This window comes from Apis florea, unplaced genomic scaffold, assembly GCF_048593485.1.
Source record: "Apis florea isolate Af1SG1 unplaced genomic scaffold, ASM4859348v1 contig_3803_pilon, whole genome shotgun sequence".
NCBI lineage: Eukaryota > Metazoa > Arthropoda > Insecta > Hymenoptera > Apidae > Apis > Apis florea.
The window spans coordinates 1,643,887-1,665,543 of record NW_028256864.1 but is presented as its reverse complement, the minus strand read 5'-3'; the positions used below and the strand labels follow the sequence as shown (position 1 = coordinate 1,665,543).

Below are 21,657 nucleotides of genomic sequence, written 5' to 3'. Positions count from 1 at the left end.
ATATTCAATAACGTTGAAAATGAATTTTCTTTTTTTTATATTTTTAATATTTTTGCAAATATTGACTTTTGTTTTAATTAGGAAATAATTAGTTGTTTTGTTATTGATTTGTATTAAATTTCTCTTTCTTATTTTTTCTATTTTTTCTTTTTTATTCTTTTATTCTTTATTTTTCTCTCTTACTCAAAGTAAATATATTGTCCATCTCTGTTTTAAGTATATATAGTGACTTAGTGTAGCGCTTCAGTAGCTATAAAAAGGATTGCCTTCGTTATAATACGCATTAGCTGTTGAACATTGTGACGAATGGGTGCTATTATACATTGTTTGTTAATTAACAAAATAAGATAAATATAAAACAAAATAGAGTAACAATATTGCAATTCTAATTGTAAATTAGTGGTATGACACGTTTATTGTGTTCTTACACCACAATTTTGAAGTAACATAACCAAAAATATACAAACTGAAAACATATATTGTGTGTCGTTGTGCAATCGTGTTTATCAATAGTGGCGGTAAAAGTGATTATTTCATTTCATCAGTGATTATACAAATTTTTTTAAAGTTTAAAATATTTTCATTAAAAATATAAAAAAAACAGAATTACAAAAATTCTAAAAGACGAATTTTTTTTTTGCCTGCTAATATTTTAAGAACTTTATTTTTTTTTTTCTATCCTTATTTCGGTGGTATGAAATATTATAGCAAAAAATACGAATTAAATAAGCGAAAAGAGTTATACAGTGAAAAAAGAAAATCAAGATAAAAGACAAAAACACAAGAAACAGTGAAATCTTTTAAGAGTGAAATACATAAACAGTCATCCTGATATTTATCATTGACAGTTCTTATCCCCCGCATTGCGGCGGAAAATAGCAGAAGGCTTGATTTGATCGACAAGATCGACGACAATAGTAGAGGCGGCGACCGCCTGATTTGTAGCGTCCGTACTCAGTCCTCAGTGTAGGCTAGTCGGGCGCTTGGTAGTCGTTGTCTCGACAAAATCTTTTAGCTTATTTTCTTAATAAATCTTCTTCTCAAAGAAATTTCATTGTTTGAAAGATTTTATATTCATTAGTGTTATTTATTGACTATTAATCAGTGTAAAAATATAATTATTTTCTTAAAAGTATTATCGAGAGAGGTTATCTTTGAATAAACAAACTATAAAGAAAATTTATTGTGATTTGTTTGTTATATTTCGTTTACGACGATTTTGAATCAAGTAATTAAGACAAAATTAAAGAATTAAGAAAATCAATAAAATTTAAAAAATTTTGACAAACGAAATATTTGATTCACGTCACATAAACATGGCGGCAAACATGTGTATACAACAGAATTGTACCGACTCGACGGGATTTCTGTATGAAATGATCACACAAGAAATGTGGATTCCATGGCAAACTACAGAATATTTCGATTATACATGGCTGTTTTCTTTACTTGGAAGTACTATGATTGGATTAACTGGTATTTTTCCACTTTTGGTCATCCCCATAGAAGAAGGTGCTGATATAAAAACTGGAGGTAATATAATCAATATTTTTTTTTTTTAATAACACCTAAAGATTCTCTTTTCCTTCGTTGTCATGTTATTTTCTTTAGTCAGCATGAGCCCATATGATTCACATGGAATCATAGCGTTTTTCTGCTACGGGGGATTCTGACAATCGCTAAGGGAGGTTATGTGTACATTTAAATCTGCACGCGGGAAATAGCTTCATATAGGTTAGTACAGATGATCTGTACCAATGAGTTGATTTTGTTATTTACGATATATCTATGATTAATGGGACTTTTGCTTCTTTGATTTTTAAAAATTTTAAATACAAATGTCTTTAAATTTGCAAATAGCATATGCGTGTGGATTTATGCAATATATAAATAAAGTTTTATAATAAAAATCTTCGATATTAATTAATTTAATTTTATAATCAAATCTTCTAATCATATTTTATTTGTTGATAGATTAAATTATTAATAATAATCAAATTAATTTTATTGTTATGATATGATATTTAATGATATTTTACAAAATTATTTTTCAATTTTTTCTGAATTGCAATAAAAAAATATATATGTGCATAGTATCTTAAATAGTATGCGTTGATAATTAATTATCACATGAAACTATATTTTTCTTTATGATAAATATAGAATAAGGTTTAAAAAATGAATAAATACTTATCTTTATATGTTAATTAATTTTTTTTGTGTAATGTGATTTCACGTAATTATTTAATTATTTAATATCATTATTATTTCTAAATATTTGAAAAAAAACATTAATTGCATTCAACATATATAAGATAAATATTTTTAATATGAATATTTATACAACATATATACAGAAATTATAAAGTTACAAATAATTTTATAATTTCTTTTATACTTTTCGACAAGCATTTTAATTGAAATGATTTTAAATAAAAATAATAAACAAATGATAAATTTTAAAAATATCATAATATTGTATCTGAAATGCAATATTTCAAAACAATATTTATATTTTTAAAAAATATAAAATTAACATTTTATGGTTTAATTGTATCAATATTCGTATCAATATATCAGTATGATTGTACATAATAGAAAATCATTTCGCGTAATTTCATTGAAAATTACATTGTGTGATCGATCGAAATAAATTATTCGAAAAAGAAGAAAAATAATTATGATCAAAATGTACTTTCATGCTTACATTATTTTTTGTCAACTTTTGTGAAATTATTTTTTAAAATATACAAAGATAACAGTATTTCTAAAGAAAAATATGTGAATTTTCGGAAATTAACATTGGCACATTAACTCAAATAATGTTTGCTTATATTTTCTTTTTCTTTTTTTTTTATTTAAAAAAATCATATAATTTTGATATATACAAAATTTTTATATTTTTTGAATAATAGCGCAGTAGATGAGATAAAAATAATGATGTATTATTACGTTGGTTCTCTTGGATGTTCAAAATGAAACACACTCAACCACAAGAAAAGATATGCTGCGCATATTATTTGCTATGTCGCTTCGTCTTTCGTCTTCTCCGAAACGTAATCTTTCTACGAAATAGATGTACATATTTACCTAAGCCAAAATATTTCTGTTTGTTTTAATTGTATCAATGAAAAATGAAAAATGTTTTCAAGAATTGTTTTTCTTAATTTTTAAATCATTTTAAATTTACAAATCATGAGATTTGTCTTAAATTATTTCGTCTGAAAATTAATTGTAATCTTCGCAACAAACGATAAGTTTTCTAATCAACATTGATATTTATAATTTTCTTTAATTATAACATGATATGAGATAAAATTTCGAAAATGCAAACACAATAGAGGATAATATTCATTGCATTCTTATATATGAAATATATTAATAGAATCTATGGTCTGTGTTAATGTGCGAAGTTGCTTGTTCCATGCCAATGCAAGCAGGTAAGGTCGTAAAACTTATATCTAAGTATGCATATTTCAACAATGGACTTATAAAAAACCAGTTTTCAAATGCAAATTTTTTTTTACATATTTATACATATCATATTTTAAGGTGAGAAAGATAAGAATAGAGAAAATATGAACTTTCTTTAATTTAATATTTTCAGTTAATTTTTTCTTTTTTACTTATTAATTTATTTTTAAATATTATAAAAAATTATTAAAGTGATTAGATTGGGGAATCTGTCTTTCAAGTATTATTGTTTTATTTTCAATAAGAGAAAGGAAGAGAATAAGATTGAAAGAGAGAAATCTTGTTTTTGAACTCTCGAATTCTCGAAAAATTGGCTAAAGCGTGTTTCGAATTAAAATGTCGAATTGTATAAATAATAACATGAGTAATAACACTTGAATTGTGTGAACGAGTATAGAATTTACGTGTATAAATAATGCTATGGCATTATACATAATACGAAGGTCATGGAACCTGTAGCACAGTGGAGAATACGAATGAATTTTCCAATTCCTTCGTGGAACACGTGTGTGTGCGTGCGTGCGCGCGCGTGCGTGTGTGTGTAGTGTGTGTGGTGTGTAACATTGTTTTAATCAATAAGAAGAATTCAAAGACATGTAGTAATTAATGTATATGTTTTTCAAATAATTCTAATGCTTCTTCATTGGACATTATGTTGACATTAGTTAAAATTATTGTGTTGAAATTAGAAAGTATTATGTATGTCAACTAAATATTGACATAGTTTTTTTATTTTTTAATACTTTTTGCAAATGTATTTCCTCTTTGCATAAAGATCACAGAATTATTCCCATAGGCAAGTTTGAAATTTTTCTATCGTCTCAGTTCGTTAACTTCTCTTTTAGAATAGGCTTGTTGGCCTTCACATGCGTGTACATATATGCACGTCTATTCATTTCTCTATCGAAACTAGTTACATAAGATTCCAAAGGACCCTTGGGTTACGAAGGGCATTCCAGAATCTTTCATTGGAGAAGGAACGAAGCATCTGTTGCAGCTGGCTTTCACCAACACCTTTGATTACACCTGGACGCAAAGGAGGGAAACTGTGAAAATAAATCGATACGCTACTGCGCATTCGCTACATATTTTTCCAATGAAAACTTCTAAATGATATTCTTAAAGTAATTTTTACTTTTATTGTTTCATCAATAGTTCTTTAATGTAACACGATTTACGGATAGAATTTATGTGTAAAAAGCAATCGATAATTATTGAATTCTTTAAATAGTAAATTACAAACAGCAGAACTGAATTTATTTACATTTTTAATAACGTAATTAATTTTTTAAATCTATATAATTTTTAATGAATTTTTTTTTCTTATTTATAACTTAAATAAAATCTTTTCTTCTTTTTGTCCTTTTTTAATATTTCTTTGTGACATATAAATTATCTATTTGCTTATTCAACAATCGTTGCATATGCATCTTCGAATTTCCGAAGATATTCATTTTTTTTTTTTTTCCAAATATATATTCAAATAGAGATTAAGAAAAGCATCTTATTTATATTACGAAAGTGTAAATCGAATGCAAGATTTTATAAACCAATTTTCTGTTATTCGATCAGACTACATTCTCGTTTATATGTATCTTCTCGATTTTATATATCTTATATAGCCTTTCTATTACACGGATCCTGTTACTGAAACAATTTTTTATATTGCCCTTAATCACTATTTTAATGAGTAATTTTATCAGTTACTTTTTAATATTATACATTTAAGTATAATCGTTTTTATAAATCATTTATAAAAAATGATTTTAAAAAAATTACAATTCATGATCTTAATCTCATTAGTAAAAACAATTAAAATTTACATAACAAAAAATTCAGTTTAGTATCTTCAAAAATTAACATATCTATGCTAACCTTCTATGTCGTCATTAGTTCATATAGAATAAAAAGATTGTTAAGGACAAATCTGGAAATAATCGCATGGATGGCATACGAAACGACACTTCCCCTGTTTTAACCGAGGGAACGACTGTTCTGGAATGAATCTATTATCGAGCGGGTCTCACTGCTCTACCCACGAATTGCATTCACAGATGTGTCCTCTATTTCTTTTCGTTCGATCCGATCACGATTGCACTTTAAATGGCGTCGTCTTTTCAATGAACAATTTTGTTAGCTATAATACTTAATTTCTTTAAATGCTTTCATACATCATTCGATCGATTTTCCTATTTTAGAACTACGCGAATATATACGTTCGTCTATATATTACATATATTATATGTACCATGTTCAAATGGCGCCAAGATGAATTCTTTTATTTAATATTTCAATATTTCTTAATGAAATTCAAAGCTAGAACGTGATCAAATTTATTTTTCCTTTATTTTCTTTATTTTCCCATTGACTTCAGAATACGTACTTGTTATCTTGTTAGTCATTTTATCGATGATAATTAAGAAATTGCGTTCTTAAACGATTCGTTGGACAATTAGAGTTGCAATTTAACAAGTGCTTTAGTACTATTTCCAGACTCGTGGCCTGTTATCGTTCTTTCTATATATTTATCACAATTATATTATTTTTAACATATCAACTTGTTTATTTTTATATTATGTTCAAATAAAATAACCAACAATGCTTGAATAACATTTATTTTGTATAATTATACAAGGAATCGAAAAAAATATTATTTTTCATATTTGCAATTACATACAGGATAATTACGTAGAGTTGCTATAATTGCCAGGTGTTTTATCACGTGTTCAAAGAACAGTGTTAATATTAGTAATTCTTGATCACGATTTTCTGTAATTTTAACGAATGGTATTTGTTCGAAATTAAAAATCACGAAAAATCTGTCATTTATCTTTCGTAATTATCAATAAAAATGATATATCCGATAAAAAATAATGAAAAATAAACGAAACAATAAATAACGTTGATATTGTATTATTTGATTCTCGATACGGTATCAAATTAGTTGATAACTTTGATATTGTAATTCCAGCTACTATTCTCTATTATTATGCTCATTCTGCAAAATATCTATATTTGATTTTTTCAATCAGAACATTTTTGTAAGATCATTTTAATCCTGGTTGCTCAATAAGATAATTTATTTATAATTTATTTATTATGTATTGATAAATATTTTAATTCCAATTATTGCTTTTTTTTTTCTTTTCTTCTGATCTACGCTTTGCTTCAAATTTAAATTATTTATATATTCATAAAATTACAATACGATATTTTAATTTATTACAATTTCTTATGCTTTAATTAAATATATACAGCAAGTAAGAAATTAAAAGTAAGTTTGCAATGTTGTTTTGATATTTCATCATAGAAATGTTACGAGTCAAACGATTCAAGGAATTCTTTATTGGAGTAGTAAATCGAGATACATATGCTTTGATGAATGCTTTTGATGCTTTGATTAGCGTGAAAAATATAAATAGTAGAATAGAAGTAAAAATTTTTTTTTGAATTACTTTTAATTTACTTTTAATGAATGCATGATAATATTTATTAATACATTATCATATGATGAATTCCAAAATTCCGAATTTTCTTTTCACGTTTATTATCATATTTCTTTTCTGGATACTGTCTTTTATATGTGAAATGCCTTTTTTTAATTACTCAATTCATAGAAGATCATTTCTAGAAATAAAAGAAAATTATTTATAAATAGCGGGAAATTACGTTGATATTTCATGCTTTATCTTTGGTCGTATTTTTTATTGAACGTTTAAAATTAGAATATTGTAGCTTAAGAAGCTTATATTGCAGGGAATTTTGCAATCACGATCTTCTCAAGTGCTATTTCGATATCGATTTCTTTCTGATACTTAATTATGATAGAAAATTGTTATTCTTTTTTAACTATATATTATAAAATGAAATTACTTTCTTGATCCTTGAAAATTTCTCTTATATACAATTTTTGAGTGAAAGTTTAAATTCTATCATAATATTATGCGAATTGCATAATCTAACCTGCGAAATGAGCTCACGTAACTCGACACCGTTAAAAGATTCAAGAGATCATGCCTATTCATAGTCGAAAAAGCAAATATTTTAATTTTTTTTTTAAAAATGCGTGATTTTCTTTTACATCAATTTTTCATTATTAAAAATACATATATATTTTTTAAATGTATTTTAATTCTTTTATTGTGAAATATTAAAGCAATAAATAGCTTTTCTTTCAGAATCTGTTTAAAAGTTTTAAAGTTCTGCAAAGAATATGATTTTTCGAATTGAATCATTTAAAAATTTATAGTTATTTTATTAATATTGATTTTAACTATCAGATGAACAAAGAATATTATATTTTCGGTAAGGTTTTTTTTTTTTTTTTTTTTTTTTTAGATAAAATGACGTTCGTTTAAAGTAAAAATATGATTTTTCGATATTTAAATTTTTCAATTAATAAAAAAAGAACCTTTCATTCTTCTAACTTTATTTTTTGGTAAACGTTTTTAAAGAAAAACTTGTAAAAATTTTTTAAGTTAATTGATGCGATGGTTCTCGAAATATCTTGCTCATTGATTTCTTAAAAAGTACGATTCCGAGAGAAATCTTTAAAATTTCAGGTCAAAAGCCGTTTTTTTTGAAGAATATTCTTGGGATTTCGTTAATTTTAAATTTGAGAAAAGATGTTCGATATCATGTATTTCAAAAAAATGCAAATTTAATCGATTAGACATGACCTCTTAATTGTCACCAATGTAAAATGGTTTTTCCATTATCACGGTTGTGTCATCGTTGATTTTACCGTTTATGATTTATTGTTTTGTCGTCGATTTGTGAAACTGATGTCAATAGAACACTTTCACGATTTTAATCATAGCGATTAAAAATGTATACAATTTTTTTCCCGATTGCCATATCAATCTTAATGTTAATTTTAATGTTTAATTTCAAAGGATTACTTACAAGACATGTAAACATTTTAAAATCAAGAGACATAAAATTTATTGATCTGTTTATATCTGATTATATCGATTATGAAATCAGCGCAAAGTTCACAGTATTAATAAGAGAAATATATTATTACATTATTCAAAAGCAGAGTTTGCGTATCGTTAAAAAGAATGTCTGAACTCTTGAGATGTTATTTATACAACTTAACTTTTAATCATTTGATTTAATGTTAATGTGTAGATAATGTTCTCTAACACAATTTTCAACTTGAATAATAAATAGACACTGATGTAGATATTATATTATATATATTTAGAGATTAATAATAATTGGATTTCTAATAAATACATAATTAGCAACAATAAAAAAAAAATTCCATAGGGGATCATTCAGTAAACTTCAGAGCTTAAATGACTTGAAACAGCAGCACAAGACGTATTTATCGTCTGCGTAGAATAATTAACATCACATCACAATAATGTAGATTGTTCTTCGTGGTGTAGAAAAATTAATTAAGAGTACATTGACCGTTATGAATACAGACTTGTCTGTTGCGTTATTATCCTCCTCCAGAAATTCTTTTCTCATTACTTTCTCTTGCATCTCGTTCAACAAATAAAAGTGCAAACTTTTTAAAATAAAATCATTGAAATATGAATATTTGGAAAATTTCTACTATTTGATAAAAATAGAAAAGAAAATTTAATTATCTTTCATATAGGATCGAGACAATAGTAATTATCTTGTCTATTTTTCTCGTTCAATTTTTAATAAAAATCATGACACTGGCGAGATTTAAGATCGATAACTAATCCGTATTGTATACAAGAATTCTATCGGATATCTATTCGGAATTTCAATTACGATTAATTGTTGAGATATACTGAACGTAACGATAGTATAATAAAATTCGATTCGTCCTTTTTAGGAACAAAGATAGCAAATTTTACGTAATCATCAACGTAATAAGAATGGATCGCGAATTACAGACAGAAAGGGGCTCAAGTACAATCCGATTCAATTTCGACGCGCTTTCTACTAACACAAATATGGAAGTATACGTACAGATAATTGGCAATCTGGTTAGTAAAACGAGATATCGTTTAATTAAACGAATGATATACCTACGTTTAGATAATGTTTAGGTAAATTTCAATTGTAATTGAGCTTTTCTTGACAGGAAATTCAAAAGATAGCTTCATTTTTCCACGCGAAAAGAATAACACTTACTTTATAATCGCGTGCTTTCTTTCTTTTTTTTTTTTTTTTTTCTTATTAAGTTCGTTCTTCTTTAAAAGAATTCAATTCAATTTTAAAGGAAAGAAAATAAGAGTTAGGTATGTATATTTCAAAAAGAATCAATGTTCCATGTGTTTAACTCTCTGTAATTTATCAGCTCTCTGCAGGAAAAATCACCCACGTTTTTCATACTTGCACGCGTTTATGCGTGCGCGTGCGTAGGACGAGGTCCAGAACAATTTTCTAGAACATCTTTAATCTGTTAAATTCAACTTCCTACACTTTTTAGTACAATGACACATAATCAGTTTGTTCATATTTAATTCTATCTACAATTTCGTAAATTTTACACCAGAATTGACTAATATTAGATATTAATAATCTATTGCTTTGTTCTATTATTAAATTTCGCTAATTCAATTTATTATAGTTTACGAATCTTATTGATCATTTTTTTTTTATTTTTTATTTTTTAAAGAGTTTGATGTTATTTCTGTTACAGATAGCTCTGGTACGCTGAAAATATTACTGAGCTTTGCAGTTGGTGGTCTTCTGGGCGATATCTTTTTGCATCTGTTACCAGAAGCATGGAAGACCGGATCTTTGAACAAAGGTAATGAAAATGCTAAACGAGGATCTGAAAATCGTTGAAAACAAGATTGTGTATTTAAATAACGCAGATGAAAAGAATGAGAGAGGCAAAGAGTCGGCAATAAATTATTATCAACTGGTAGCTCGTCCTTGTTTGCAATATCGTGCCATAGAATGGCAACGGAGGCGTTACGCGATTCATTGGAATATGAATCACATATGATAACGGACGAGTTAACTGCGATATCTACATGAACAAACTTCAAATTTCTTTTCAGACTTTAGAGAACTTAAAAATTTATCATTGTTACACATGATGATTGTTGAATCACGTTATTATTATTTTAAGATTTCAAAATTGCATTGAGCTTGTAATGTATGTATTCCTCGTTACTTTCAATCTAAACATTTTCAGATTTTTATCTTATCAAATATGTTTCTATTTCTTAGTCATATAAAAATCATGATGAACGAAATCGGTGAAAGAAATTCGAAATAATGGTGCGAAAATTATCAAACGTTAGAGCTAACGTTTCTAGAACAGTTTCTAATTTAAGAATAGTTGACACGTTATTGATTAAACATTACGTAACGGATACAATAACTTATTGAACTATAAAATGTGCAAAAGGTCGCATGTAAAAGATATCAAAAAGTTATACATCTTGAATGATGCGATTCTAAAAGATCTTGTGTGACAGTTAGAAGGACAAATGAATTTCGAGAAAAATATGTATGCAAGAATGTTAAAGATTAAGTTGAGGATGTCAATGGATCAATCGATCGGCACAATATCTTCTTATTTATAAAGAAACGTGACCGATCTCTCTTCCTCTCTCTATATATCGTTAAAAACAGTCGTTGCAACTGTACAAGATACATTTCAACTGGTTTGTATTATTTTTGCCTTGATAAGTTTTTCATTTATTATTATATTGTATTTTTGATTTTATAATACGACTCGTATTGAATACGTAACGAATATGAATTTCTTTTCAATCTATATATCTAAATTGTAATAACACCATTTAAGCTTCAGGCTATAATTCATCATATTAGATCTATGCTAAGCGTGACTTAAGACGATCCTTCACCTCCGTCGACTGCTTTGTGAACGGTTCAAACGATGTTCTGAAACCCTATTGTACTTCAGTTGCAGATTTCAATTGCCGACTGTCCTCTCCTAAATTAAACTGGTTCATTCCTAATCCACCTTCAATTTCTCACTCACTTTTATTGTCCTCTATTTTTATAGATGACCGTGCTGAATATTCCAGTTTAAAATTGTATAGATCTGTAAAATTATGTCTTTTCGATTACAAAACTATTTTTGTTTCAGCAACAGATGCTGCTCATCCGAGTCCTGGTCTATGGATACTAGGAGGCTTTCTGATATTCGTCATAGTGGAAAAGCTATTTGCCTTCGAACAAGAAGCTGAAAGCGAAGATACTTCTGCCAACAATGCGAATCTGACTGATAAAATTAGTGATGAAACTGAAAAAAAAATAGAGAATAACAATTGTATCAATTTGATTGAAAGTAATTCAAAGAATGGTTTCTCAAAACAATTTACCAATGACTTTTCAAAAATTATTAATGAGGTAATTTCGTTGATTTTATAAAAATGATTGAATCATCTATAAATATGATATATTTATTTTCTATTATTGTTATAGGTACAGCCCTTCTTGGAAAAGAAGAACGGATACTCTCAATTGCCAAACGGTTACAAAGATGTACACAAGAATGGTTTTGTTACCAATGGCATCAAGCCAATATTAATGTGCGACAAACTATCAAATACTCTTAAAGGTTTGCCATTGGACGAAGCGAAAGATTGTTTGAAAAAACTTGCAAAAACTAATGGTTTTTCGACTGATCTGTTAAAAGATTGCTCTAAGAAAGATAATCCAGACAACGTTTCTGACGATAAACAGATTGTTAAGAAGGAAAAGCCGAAACATATAACAGGCTATCTTAATTTGATAGCCAATATTATAGATAACTTTACTCATGGGTTGGCTGTGGGTGGTTCTTTCCTCGTATCTTTCCGTTTAGGTGTTCTCACTACGTTTGCTATTCTCATACATGAGATTCCTCATGAGATCGGCGATTTTGCGATTCTATTACGCAGTGGATTCAACAAATGGGATGCTGCGCGGGCGCAGCTTCTTACTGCTAGTGGTGGTATTTTTGGGGCCATGTCAGCCATATTTTTTTCTGGTAGCGAAGTTGGTAAGTGGCGCCTTTTTAAAACTATTAAAAACAATTTAACATGTATATTCAATGTTTTTAATTGTTTTTTTTTTTAGGAGCAAAAACGAATTGGATATTACCTTTCACTGCGGGTGGTTTTTTACACATCGGCATGGTGACCATTTTACCTGAACTGCTTAAAGAAACTAGTCCTAAAGAATCTTTGAAACAATTAGTCGCGTTAGTCTTTGGTATTATCATTATGGCAATTTTAACAATTCTTTGCGACTAATAAGTTATTTCTTTTTGCAATAGAGTTAGCAACTTGTTGATGTATATCGTCACGTATCGAGTATAAATTTTTTTTTTTATATTAATATCTCTTGATACGTGTACGAACAAGTAATTTGAATTTGCCATAGAAAATTTTATCATGTAATACTTATTGCTCAATCATGGTGCATCTACGCCGAAAAATGGTAGAGACGAGGAATGACGGTTAATAATTAACCACAAATTCCTGTATAAATTACTCAATTTTTGTACTGAGTTTAGTTTGAAACAGCACTTTATAATTATCTACATATTCAGAACGCAATTACTATTTTTACATTTTATCTAATTGTTATTTTTAAATTGCTCTTTAGAAAACTTTTCTTTAGGAATTGCATTTTGTTTTCATGTCAGTAATTTGTATCTTTGAATATTGATTACAATAGTAATATTAATTACAATAGTTTGTAACTTTTTACAATAGTTAACATTCTTTTTTTTGATAGTAAAAAAAAATATTAAAAAAAATTTGAATTATTTTTATATTCTTCAATTATTTATTAGTAATTTGATATTATCGAATTATATTGTTATATCAAGAATTACTGTTATAAACTTGACATAGTTTATACGCGAATATACATATGTTCCTTCGTAAACTATCGAAAACATGTTACATAAAACGTCATTCCGTTTCTATATCAACTTACTTTGCACTTAAATTTTGTTATTTAGGCGTTACTGTAAAATCAGTATTGACTTTCATGTTGTAAAACAGATCATCATGTACATAATGTTTATGCTTCCTTGTTTACTGTTAAAAAAAATTTTGAAATTCCAAAAAAATTTTGTAAATTACGCACAGAAAGATAAGTGTATTTTCAGATACATGTATCGGTTTGTATGATACGTGCATTCTAACAAATGTATATTTTATGTTCCTATAATGTATTGTAAATAATATATTGCATTCTTAATCATCTTATTATGAAAGCAACAAAAAACATATTCTTAAAGATATATATATATATATAAAAGTTTGTATAACGGATCACAACAGAAACAATATGCAACAAATATTATGTAAAATCTGTAAAATTGGTATGTAGATATAGCGTCATTGTATTTAATAAAATTTGAGAAATTAAAGACAAGTATTTTAAAAGAGTTCGCGAATTAGATCAGATATTGAATCAAAGGAGATTCCATCTATTCTGCGTAAGTTTATATATCATTTAAGGATTTTATATATCGAGTAAAATAAATGCAATCCTTGTACTTAAAGGATTATTCTTTCACAACAGAACAACTTGATAGTGTCTTTTTTAAGCACGTGTAAATAGAAATTCGGAACGTATGAAACTAGTTCAACCGGCGACTAGTTTAAACGATTCGGCAAGTATATTTTCTATAAACTATGACACGAGAGGAAATCGTTCATATGTAATCATTATTATTTGTAAATAAAGTATTTTATTCTATGTAATATAATAATTTAATATACACAGATCTTGGAATCATTTTTTTTTCTATACAATATAAAGATATACAGTACAAAATAATTTATTAAATAATCTTTTCCAAACACAATAAATATAACATTTTCAATTTATTAGATAAAGAACTCAAATATCTTAGCACTATATGTACAGGAAAAATTCCAAATTTGACTATATACACATACATTCATCTTATAATACATTATACTTGCATTCAACTTAAAACTATGTTACCAAATTTATATTTAGTAACAATCTTTGTAGAATATCCATTGATATTCAAAAATATCTATGCCAAAAAAATTTCATTACGCATAAAACTTTATACAATTATAATTTCACGATGCAAAATAAATAACCATACTGTCTTTACACACATTTAATTTCATTTCTTTTTTTGTTCATAATTCGTCACGCGAATTTCCAGTTGTTTGAAGTTTATCCATTAATAAGTTCAAGTTTTGATAGAAATTTAATAAATGCCGAATAATAGGAAGCAATTCATCTTTATTTTCTCTAAACCGATCAATACAAATAGGAGCAATTGTAATCATGCTATCAGAAATAGTTTCAAGAAATTCATAATTATCAGTTCTCAATTGATCAGTACGTTCACCTTTAAAACTTTCTATCATTAAATTGCTCAAATGATTACAATATTCGTATGTTAATAATTTTTTTTCAATATCTGCAGTTGCATATGCTTTTATTTTTAATTGTTGATTAGCATCAGTAATTTCATTTAAGTTTTGTCTCTCTATAATTAAATCATTAATTAATCTCATAACTTTTATTTGTACTTGCAACTGATCATCAATTAAAATTTTTCCAAATATTTCTACTCCTCCATGATCAATCCACACTTTTTGTGCTGCTGGAAACTGTCTTATTAAAGCACTCAAAGCAAAGAGACATCTTGATTTTATTTCCATTTTATTATTTGTAGATAATATATGTAAAAGTTTTTGAACAAAATCATTTTCTAGAGCTTTTAATTGTACTTTAGGATTAGATTGAACAGCTGCACCCAAAAGTCTTAAAGCCTCAGCCTTTATTTCATTATTTGTTCCATTGAGACATGGAGATATAATTTTACTCATGCTGTAATTAAAAAATTATAAAAAAAAACAATCCAAATGTTAACATTAAAAAAAAAATTAATACATACCCTTGCATATCAGCAAAAACTTTGGCATTATCAATTTGATGAAGTAGATATTCTAAATTATATAAAATATCCAAAACTTCTTCTGTTTCTGCAGTTGTTAATGTTCCCATGGTAATTGCATTTTTATGAACATGAAACTTTTGAAAATAATTGTTTAACAATTCTGAATCAGTTGTAATATTTATTTCAAGTGCTTTAAATTCTTTCTTCAAAGTTTCGTAATCTTTAAACTTTTTTTTTATCTGTTGTGTATGTTCATCCTAAAAATAATTTAGAGATATTATTTCTTGTTAATTAGTTATATACTGATTATAATCAAAAATAATTACATCTAGTTCTGGAATATTTTCTCCACTATCTTGTTTAATTTTTTTTAATCTAGCTTTTAATTCTTCAATTGGATGATGAAATAAATTAGATTTTTCCGTAGGATCCTTTTCTTCAAAAATTGCTTTTTCAGGATGTAATGTTAAAGAATTTATATTAGAACTGTTTAAATTTTCATTTAAATCTTTTTCTTCAACATCTTCAGAGTCCATTAATTTAGCTTCTGTTACTCCAGTTTGAAAATTATGTCGTACATGTAATCCTCCAGGTATTGGTGTACCTAATGAATAATTTAAAAAAAAGATAATATAATAAAACAATAAATTGCATTTTATATAAATACGTAATTAAAATGTCAAAACAAAATAACAAATTTATTTGCACCTTTAAATAAAATTTTATGTACGTTACTGCTGTATAATTTATGACTTATCGAATTTTAGTATATTGTATATATTTTAAATAATACAAAATACTACATTTTTATAAAAATTGTTATAAAATTAATGAATTTAAAAGAAAAATAGTCTCTTTGAAAATCACGATTTATTTTCTCATAAAAAACCGCGATGTCAAATTTGACTGACGTGGTCTTAAGAAGAGCACACAATGAGTTGCGTAAAAAAGTAGTCCCAAAACGTACGTATAACGAAATTAAATGAGTATTTACTTACCTTTTTTCACAGTTTGCCATTCTCGAGTTGGAACAAATGTTGTTTCATTTTTTTCAATGTTTCCAAAAATCGTTGGTAACAAAAGTAAACAAGTTAGAATAATCATATTGGCTTGCATTTTTATCAGTTCCTGTGATTGACCGAGGACTATAACTTCTCCCAAAATACAATTATGATTTTTTATAAAATTACCAAAAATCTCTTAGAGGATTTTCATTAACTATATTATAAAAATTATTTTATTTATATAAACTTTTTTCATCATGCTATTATTCAATTTAAGTATAATTCACGTGTTGCGTCCGATATTTATGCAGTCAGTATGTCAATGATAGTTTCATATCTTACCACCAGGGCTTACATAGACTAATAGTCGTTAAGTACAATGTTGCCAAATTTTTCATTTAAATCGTATTGTTATTCATTAATTTTTTTGAAATAATTTTTTGAAATTAATATATTTCAAAAAAAAATATTTTTCTTTTATTTATTTTTTTATTTTATTTACTTTTTAATATAAATAATTGTAATATTTAATCTTTTCTATAATTTTCTTTTTTTAAATAAATATAATAAATAATTGCATTTTTTACTATTCTAAAAATTATAAAAATTATACATTTTCTATTAAAAATTTTAAAATCAATAGTTCTTTAAATAATTTATTATTAATCAAATTTTCTATGTTAATATCAAATAAAGAATAATTAATTTCTTTATTCTAATGTCTTTGTTTTAGAAATAATTTTTGCATTTAATTTTTCATTATATTTTACAATTTTTAAATTTAATATTTAAGAAAAATTATAAAAAATCTAAAATTAAACAATTGCATTTTTTATTTAATCAATTTTTTTAATAATCGGGGTAAATAATACCCTTCATAAGCCTTCAGTGTAGTTTGTGATATTAGATGGCAACGCTGTTCAGAATAGTTGAAAGTGCATCGACCAATCAAAGGAAAGAACGTATTCTAGGCGCGCAAGGCTGAGTACGCGAAACTCATTTGCTACGCGTTCATCTAGCACGTGCGACCACTGTTCTTCGCGCAGTGACCGTTGTGCGCGCGGCGTCTTTAGCTTCTCTACTCTCGTTCGGCACGCACACTCCAACGGTGTCCTTCTATACATCCACTAACGAGAATCCTTTAATATCAAGTCGATCGTCATGGCGGAAGAGTATCTTTATGGTAAATATCAGAAGCCGTGTTATTGTGAACGTTGTGGCTCCTTTATTTTATTGCGCACGCGATTACTTTCGTCGTCATTGGCCATTCGACGCGAGCGGTACTATGGTTGAGACGCCGGCTGGTTTTCGGCCATTGTGACGAACTCCCATTGTCCCCTAAAGAGCTAATGAACTTGCGTTTTTTATCAAACTATGATATAACGGCAAGCATTTATGATATTCCGTGTGCGTACTTTTGTGATTTGTGTGTCCAGGAATCACTCTCGAAGGACTTAATTCTAGCGAGGTATGGGATCCAGAGCACAAGAACGACGACGCAGACGGCACAAACCAACATTTTGGTGCCGATCAGAAGCTGATCATAAAAATGGTAAGTAAAAAATATCGATGGGAGCACATTGAATAGTTAAATTATACTTTATCGCTCTTGATACATTACGAACGTTCCGTTTGCTTTTTGCCATGTTCTATGAACAATAAAGAATTTTCATGAACGCGCGATTCCATAGCAAATGGTTTCTATTTATTCTACGATGTATATCATAGGTTTATTTGGATATAAATTTCTGACTCAGTACGGACAGCTTAGCGCAACTTCTTATATCTATCTATTAACCGTATAAAAATATATGACCAATATTTGGCGTCACTAGTAATCCCGATTTTTCGAGCGCTTTCATCACCTTTCGTTACATTTGCGCGCGAATTTTTAATCATGATGTGAAATTAATATCTTTATAAAAAACTAGTCTTTATTATAAATTTCATTCTTTATTTTTTTACGATAAAATAACCTCTTTTTATTTTCGAATTTTCGAGAAACAAAAGCATGAAAATTTGTGATGTTGATATTTGTTTAGTAAATGCACTATTTAAATGTATTTTAATATAAAATTATTCTTTAATTTTAGATAAACAATTTAATGTTTATAAATCTATAATGAAGAATGTTTGCCAAGTTCATTCTTTTTAAAAATGTTCTTAATTGTTTATTTTTTTACTTATAATTGATTAAAATATAAAAATTTTTGTTTTCATATAAATATTAAATATTTAATAAAAAATATATAATTATTATAAATATGTTGTTTTTATATAATTAATTTTTATTTTTTATGTACATATTTACTTTTTATTTCTGATCAATATACCAGTTTCAAATAAAATTAAATTTTAATTAGTTTTGTATATTTTTTAAAAGGCTCTTTTAGGTCCAGAGGCTAAACCTGGTGAACTGAATGTATTACAAGTTGAAGCAATGGGACTAAAAGGACCCATCAAAACACCAATTGCTTTGTTGGAGATGGGGAAAACAGCACAGATTATTTTAGATCTCAGTTTTCCTGATCCTCCAGTCACATTTACTTTGGTTAAAGGAAGTGGTCCTGTTCATATAGTAGGACATAATTTACTTGGTAATAATCTCTAATATTTATTATTGTATTAAAGTTATAATAATTATGATAATAAAAATTTAATTCATGATATGTAATTATTTATCAATAGAATAAATATTATGCTAATATTTTTCTTGAATACTTAATCATATTAGAATTAAAAATTATATATAAAAAAGAGAAAGAGAGAGAGGGAGAAGGCGATAATTACAACTGGACGCCTTTTAACAGTTGTGATAAGTATAGATGGATTTTTAAATGGAATTATAAAGTTTATTAATTATATAAATAAAATAAAATAAAATTATTAAATTATATTAAATAATTTTAAAAATTAAAGTTTAGAAAATGTAGTTGTAATAATTATTTAATCATGGAAATTATTTTCTTAGGAAAAGTCAATGAATGAAATGAAAAAAATTAAACTAAATAATATCATATTATTTTTATCCCATTTTTCAGGTACACATATGGAGGAGTTTGATGATATGGATGATGAAATGGAAGAAGAGAACATCGATGATGATGATGATGATAAGGTACAAACATAATGTTTCCTCTAGATTAGTTTTGTATATATATATATATATGTACATATTAAAAGTTAGTTAAAAAATTACAAGTAAAGGGAAGATTGTATTCATAACTGACATTCTAATTAGGCTTGCATAAGAATTTTTTGAGAATTGATGTAAGGAAAATGCAGAATATTTTCAACTGAAGCAATTATATATATTTAAATCAATTTGATATGATCATATCTTTTGTTATGCTTTTATTATGTATATTAACAAAAGTGTTAGTATTTCATTTTCTATATACTAGGAATACAAATTTCAGGCACCACAAAAGAAAAGAAAGCATTCTGCAGAGGGTAAAAAAAATGGCACGAAGCGTGCCAAACTGGATGAAGCTGTAGACAAATAGAGTCCTAATATTAAAATGCTGCTATTCAATCATCATCCAAAAAACAAGTTTTACCAAGAATATTTTAAAATCACGTTATATGAATATTAAAATTTCTGGGGGGCGGGAGGGCTCTGAAGATTAAGGAATAAATGAAAGTCGTGGATATAACTTTCTGCGTTTGTGTTTTCATTCCATGTGTCTTTTATTTTCTTGCATAATAAATCATCCTATTTTAAAACAGTTGCTTTTATTCCTTACATATCATGCTTCCTCTTTTTTCCACATTTATTTTCGAATTATGTTTTGGTATTATAGGAAATAGAAATACATTAGAATGTCAGTAAAGAATATGATCTTTTCTAAAATAAAATTTCACTTATAGGTTTTTCATTTTATGATAATGATACCTAAAAGTTTCTCAATTCTATTTTCGTAGCTATATTTTATTTATTATTTTAATATGTTAGGAGCCAGAAGATGAGGAAGATGATGAAGACGAACCCAAGAAGAAGAATGCCAAATTAACAACTGCAGCCAAATACAAAAATCAAGCTAATAAGAACAAGAAAAAATAAGCATCAGCCTTATTACTATTGAAATACAACAAACTTTTAAGTTAGGCTAATAAGCGTAAGTCCATCATTATCATCCGCATTTGTGCGAATCTAGTATCGTTTCACCAGATTATCAAACAAAAGACGTTGCCTTCCACGTTTCTACAACACAACTGGACCAATAAAATATTATAAGATATCACACTATGTACTTTATGAAAAATAACGTTACAATTTTTTATTTCATAAACATGTTTGTGAACTCATATAACATTTATTGCGAATAGAAAGTGGAATTTTTTTTAAATAACATTAAATATTTTTTGAACATCTAATCAAATATTTTTTTTTCAACTGCCTTAGAAGAGTGACCCTTAAAACGTATTAAGCAAACTACGAGATATTAAGGATACGAATCAAAAATTATTTTTTTGACAAAATTTTATGAAAATAAAAGTTCAGAGGGCATTCTTCTGAGAGCCAACCGCATATATTTATTAGTTTATTTTATCTCGTTACGATGCTGTTAAAAGAAGAAAAAACAAAAAAAATGAAAAAATAAAAACAAAAAAAATGATTAAAACTATCAAAAAATTCATAAGATAATACAAGAACACGTTTTTTAAAATGAAGTGTGAAAAGAAACAGATATTTGGCCCAGTTGTTGTTAATAAAATTAGTGGAAAGCACGAGCGGACCTACAGTGAGGTATATTCGTATTATTTCCTTTTTTGTCTTCTCCGATGCCGTGTTCACACATCAACACTTCCAGTGATGCGAATATACACTATTCTAATGTAGTCATGTAATCGCGATTCACAAAAAAATGAATTACTATGCTCTTTAAAGAAAAGAAAAGAAAAAAAAAAAAAAAAAAAAAGAAAAAAAAACAAATTTCGAAGATAACGTTCCAGTGTAATTTATTATTTTCGTGTGTACAAGATGGGGAAGGGGTAATAGTCACAGAACCCTTATACTAGAATGTTATTAATAATTGTAAAGAGGGTAAAAAATGAGATCAGAATTAAAGAAAAAGAAAAAGAAGAAACATATTTACGCGTCATCTTGACATTCATTCCATTTGATGAAAGATAACAGAAGAGGAGGTTACACAGGTGTACTACACAATGTGATGCTCTTACATCAGTGTTATATGCGATAATAGCATATATAAAGCGTGTATAAAACGCGCCCATGCGATTGATAAGTAGTCTGTACACCTATTTTGTACATATACGATACAATAAAAAATTTCACAACTTTTAATCAGTATT

The 21,657-nt window shown here is 26.9% G+C and overlaps 3 protein-coding genes and 1 long non-coding RNA gene across 7 annotated transcripts; 2 read left to right on the top strand and 2 right to left on the bottom strand.

Moving 5' to 3' along the window:
- Positions 1-280: 280 nt before the first annotated feature.
- Zip99C (Zinc transporter Zip99C) lies at positions 281-14,153 on the top strand. Of its 2 annotated transcripts, none has more exons than XM_086916663.1 (5): positions 281-1,533; positions 10,109-10,219; positions 11,543-11,799; positions 11,875-12,433; positions 12,511-14,153. In XM_086916663.1, the coding sequence occupies exons 1-5, from the start codon at positions 1,317-1,319 to the stop codon at positions 12,684-12,686; spliced, it is 1,320 nt and encodes a 439-aa protein (XP_086772789.1). In that variant the 5' UTR covers positions 281-1,316; the 3' UTR covers positions 12,687-14,153. The 2 variants fall into 2 exon arrangements, with proteins under 2 accessions (XP_086772789.1, XP_003697966.1); XM_003697918.4 differs by having other exon boundaries at positions 11,537-11,799.
- On the bottom strand, positions 6,072-8,450 carry LOC147656127 (uncharacterized). Its single transcript, XR_015294998.1, has 2 exons — positions 8,219-8,450; positions 6,072-7,101 (listed from the first exon to the last, which is right to left on the bottom strand). It is a non-coding gene; the product is annotated as an uncharacterized LOC147656127 (long non-coding RNA).
- Positions 14,121-16,698, bottom strand: Sil1 (Sil1 nucleotide exchange factor). Its single transcript, XM_003697920.4, has 4 exons — positions 16,336-16,698; positions 15,664-15,941; positions 15,335-15,594; positions 14,121-15,267 (listed from the first exon to the last, which is right to left on the bottom strand). Exons 1-4 carry the CDS (start codon positions 16,451-16,453, stop codon positions 14,568-14,570), a joined length of 1,356 nt encoding a protein of 451 aa, XP_003697968.2. The 5' UTR covers positions 16,454-16,698; the 3' UTR covers positions 14,121-14,567.
- On the top strand, positions 16,216-21,655 carry LOC100869053 (nucleoplasmin-like protein). Of its 3 annotated transcripts, none has more exons than XM_086916667.1 (5): positions 16,216-16,300; positions 17,778-17,893; positions 18,725-18,938; positions 19,383-19,459; positions 20,297-21,655. In XM_086916667.1, the coding sequence occupies exons 1-5, from the start codon at positions 16,231-16,233 to the stop codon at positions 20,402-20,404; spliced, it is 585 nt and encodes a 194-aa protein (XP_086772793.1). In that variant the 5' UTR covers positions 16,216-16,230; the 3' UTR covers positions 20,405-21,655. The 3 variants fall into 3 exon arrangements, with proteins under 3 accessions (XP_086772793.1, XP_012348151.1, XP_003697971.1); XM_012492697.3 differs by lacking the exons at positions 16,216-16,300; positions 20,297-21,655 and adding exons at positions 17,241-17,524; positions 19,761-20,067; XM_003697923.4 differs by lacking the exon at positions 16,216-16,300 and adding an exon at positions 17,249-17,524.
- Positions 21,656-21,657: the final 2 nt, after the last annotated feature.

Coding starts and splice junctions, on each gene's coding strand:
- Zip99C (XM_003697918.4), top strand. CDS start 1,317: ATGGCGGCAAACATGTGTATACAACAGAATTGTACCGACTCGACGGGA. Junction 10,220..11,536: donor GACCGGATCTTTGAACAAAG/GTAATGAAAATG, acceptor TTTTTGTTTCAG/CAACAGATGCTGCTCATCCG. Junction 11,800..11,874: donor TTTCAAAAATTATTAATGAG/GTAATTTCGTTG, acceptor TTATTGTTATAG/GTACAGCCCTTCTTGGAAAA.
- Sil1 (XM_003697920.4), bottom strand. CDS start 16,453: ATGCAAGCCAATATGATTATTCTAACTTGTTTACTTTTGTTACCAACG. Junction 15,942..16,335: donor ATGGCAAACTGTGAAAAAAG/GTAAGTAAATAC, acceptor ATTATTCATTAG/GTACACCAATACCTGGAGGA. Junction 15,268..15,334: donor GTTTTTGCTGATATGCAAGG/GTATGTATTAAT, acceptor TTTTAATTACAG/CATGAGTAAAATTATATCTC.
- LOC100869053 (XM_086916667.1), top strand. CDS start 16,231: ATGTCAAATTTGACTGACGTGGTCTTAAGAAGAGCACACAATGAGTTG. Junction 16,301..17,777: donor TAAAAAAGTAGTCCCAAAAC/GTACGTATAACG, acceptor TTGTGTGTCCAG/GAATCACTCTCGAAGGACTT. Junction 19,460..20,296: donor ATGATGATGATGATGATAAG/GTACAAACATAA, acceptor TTAATATGTTAG/GAGCCAGAAGATGAGGAAGA.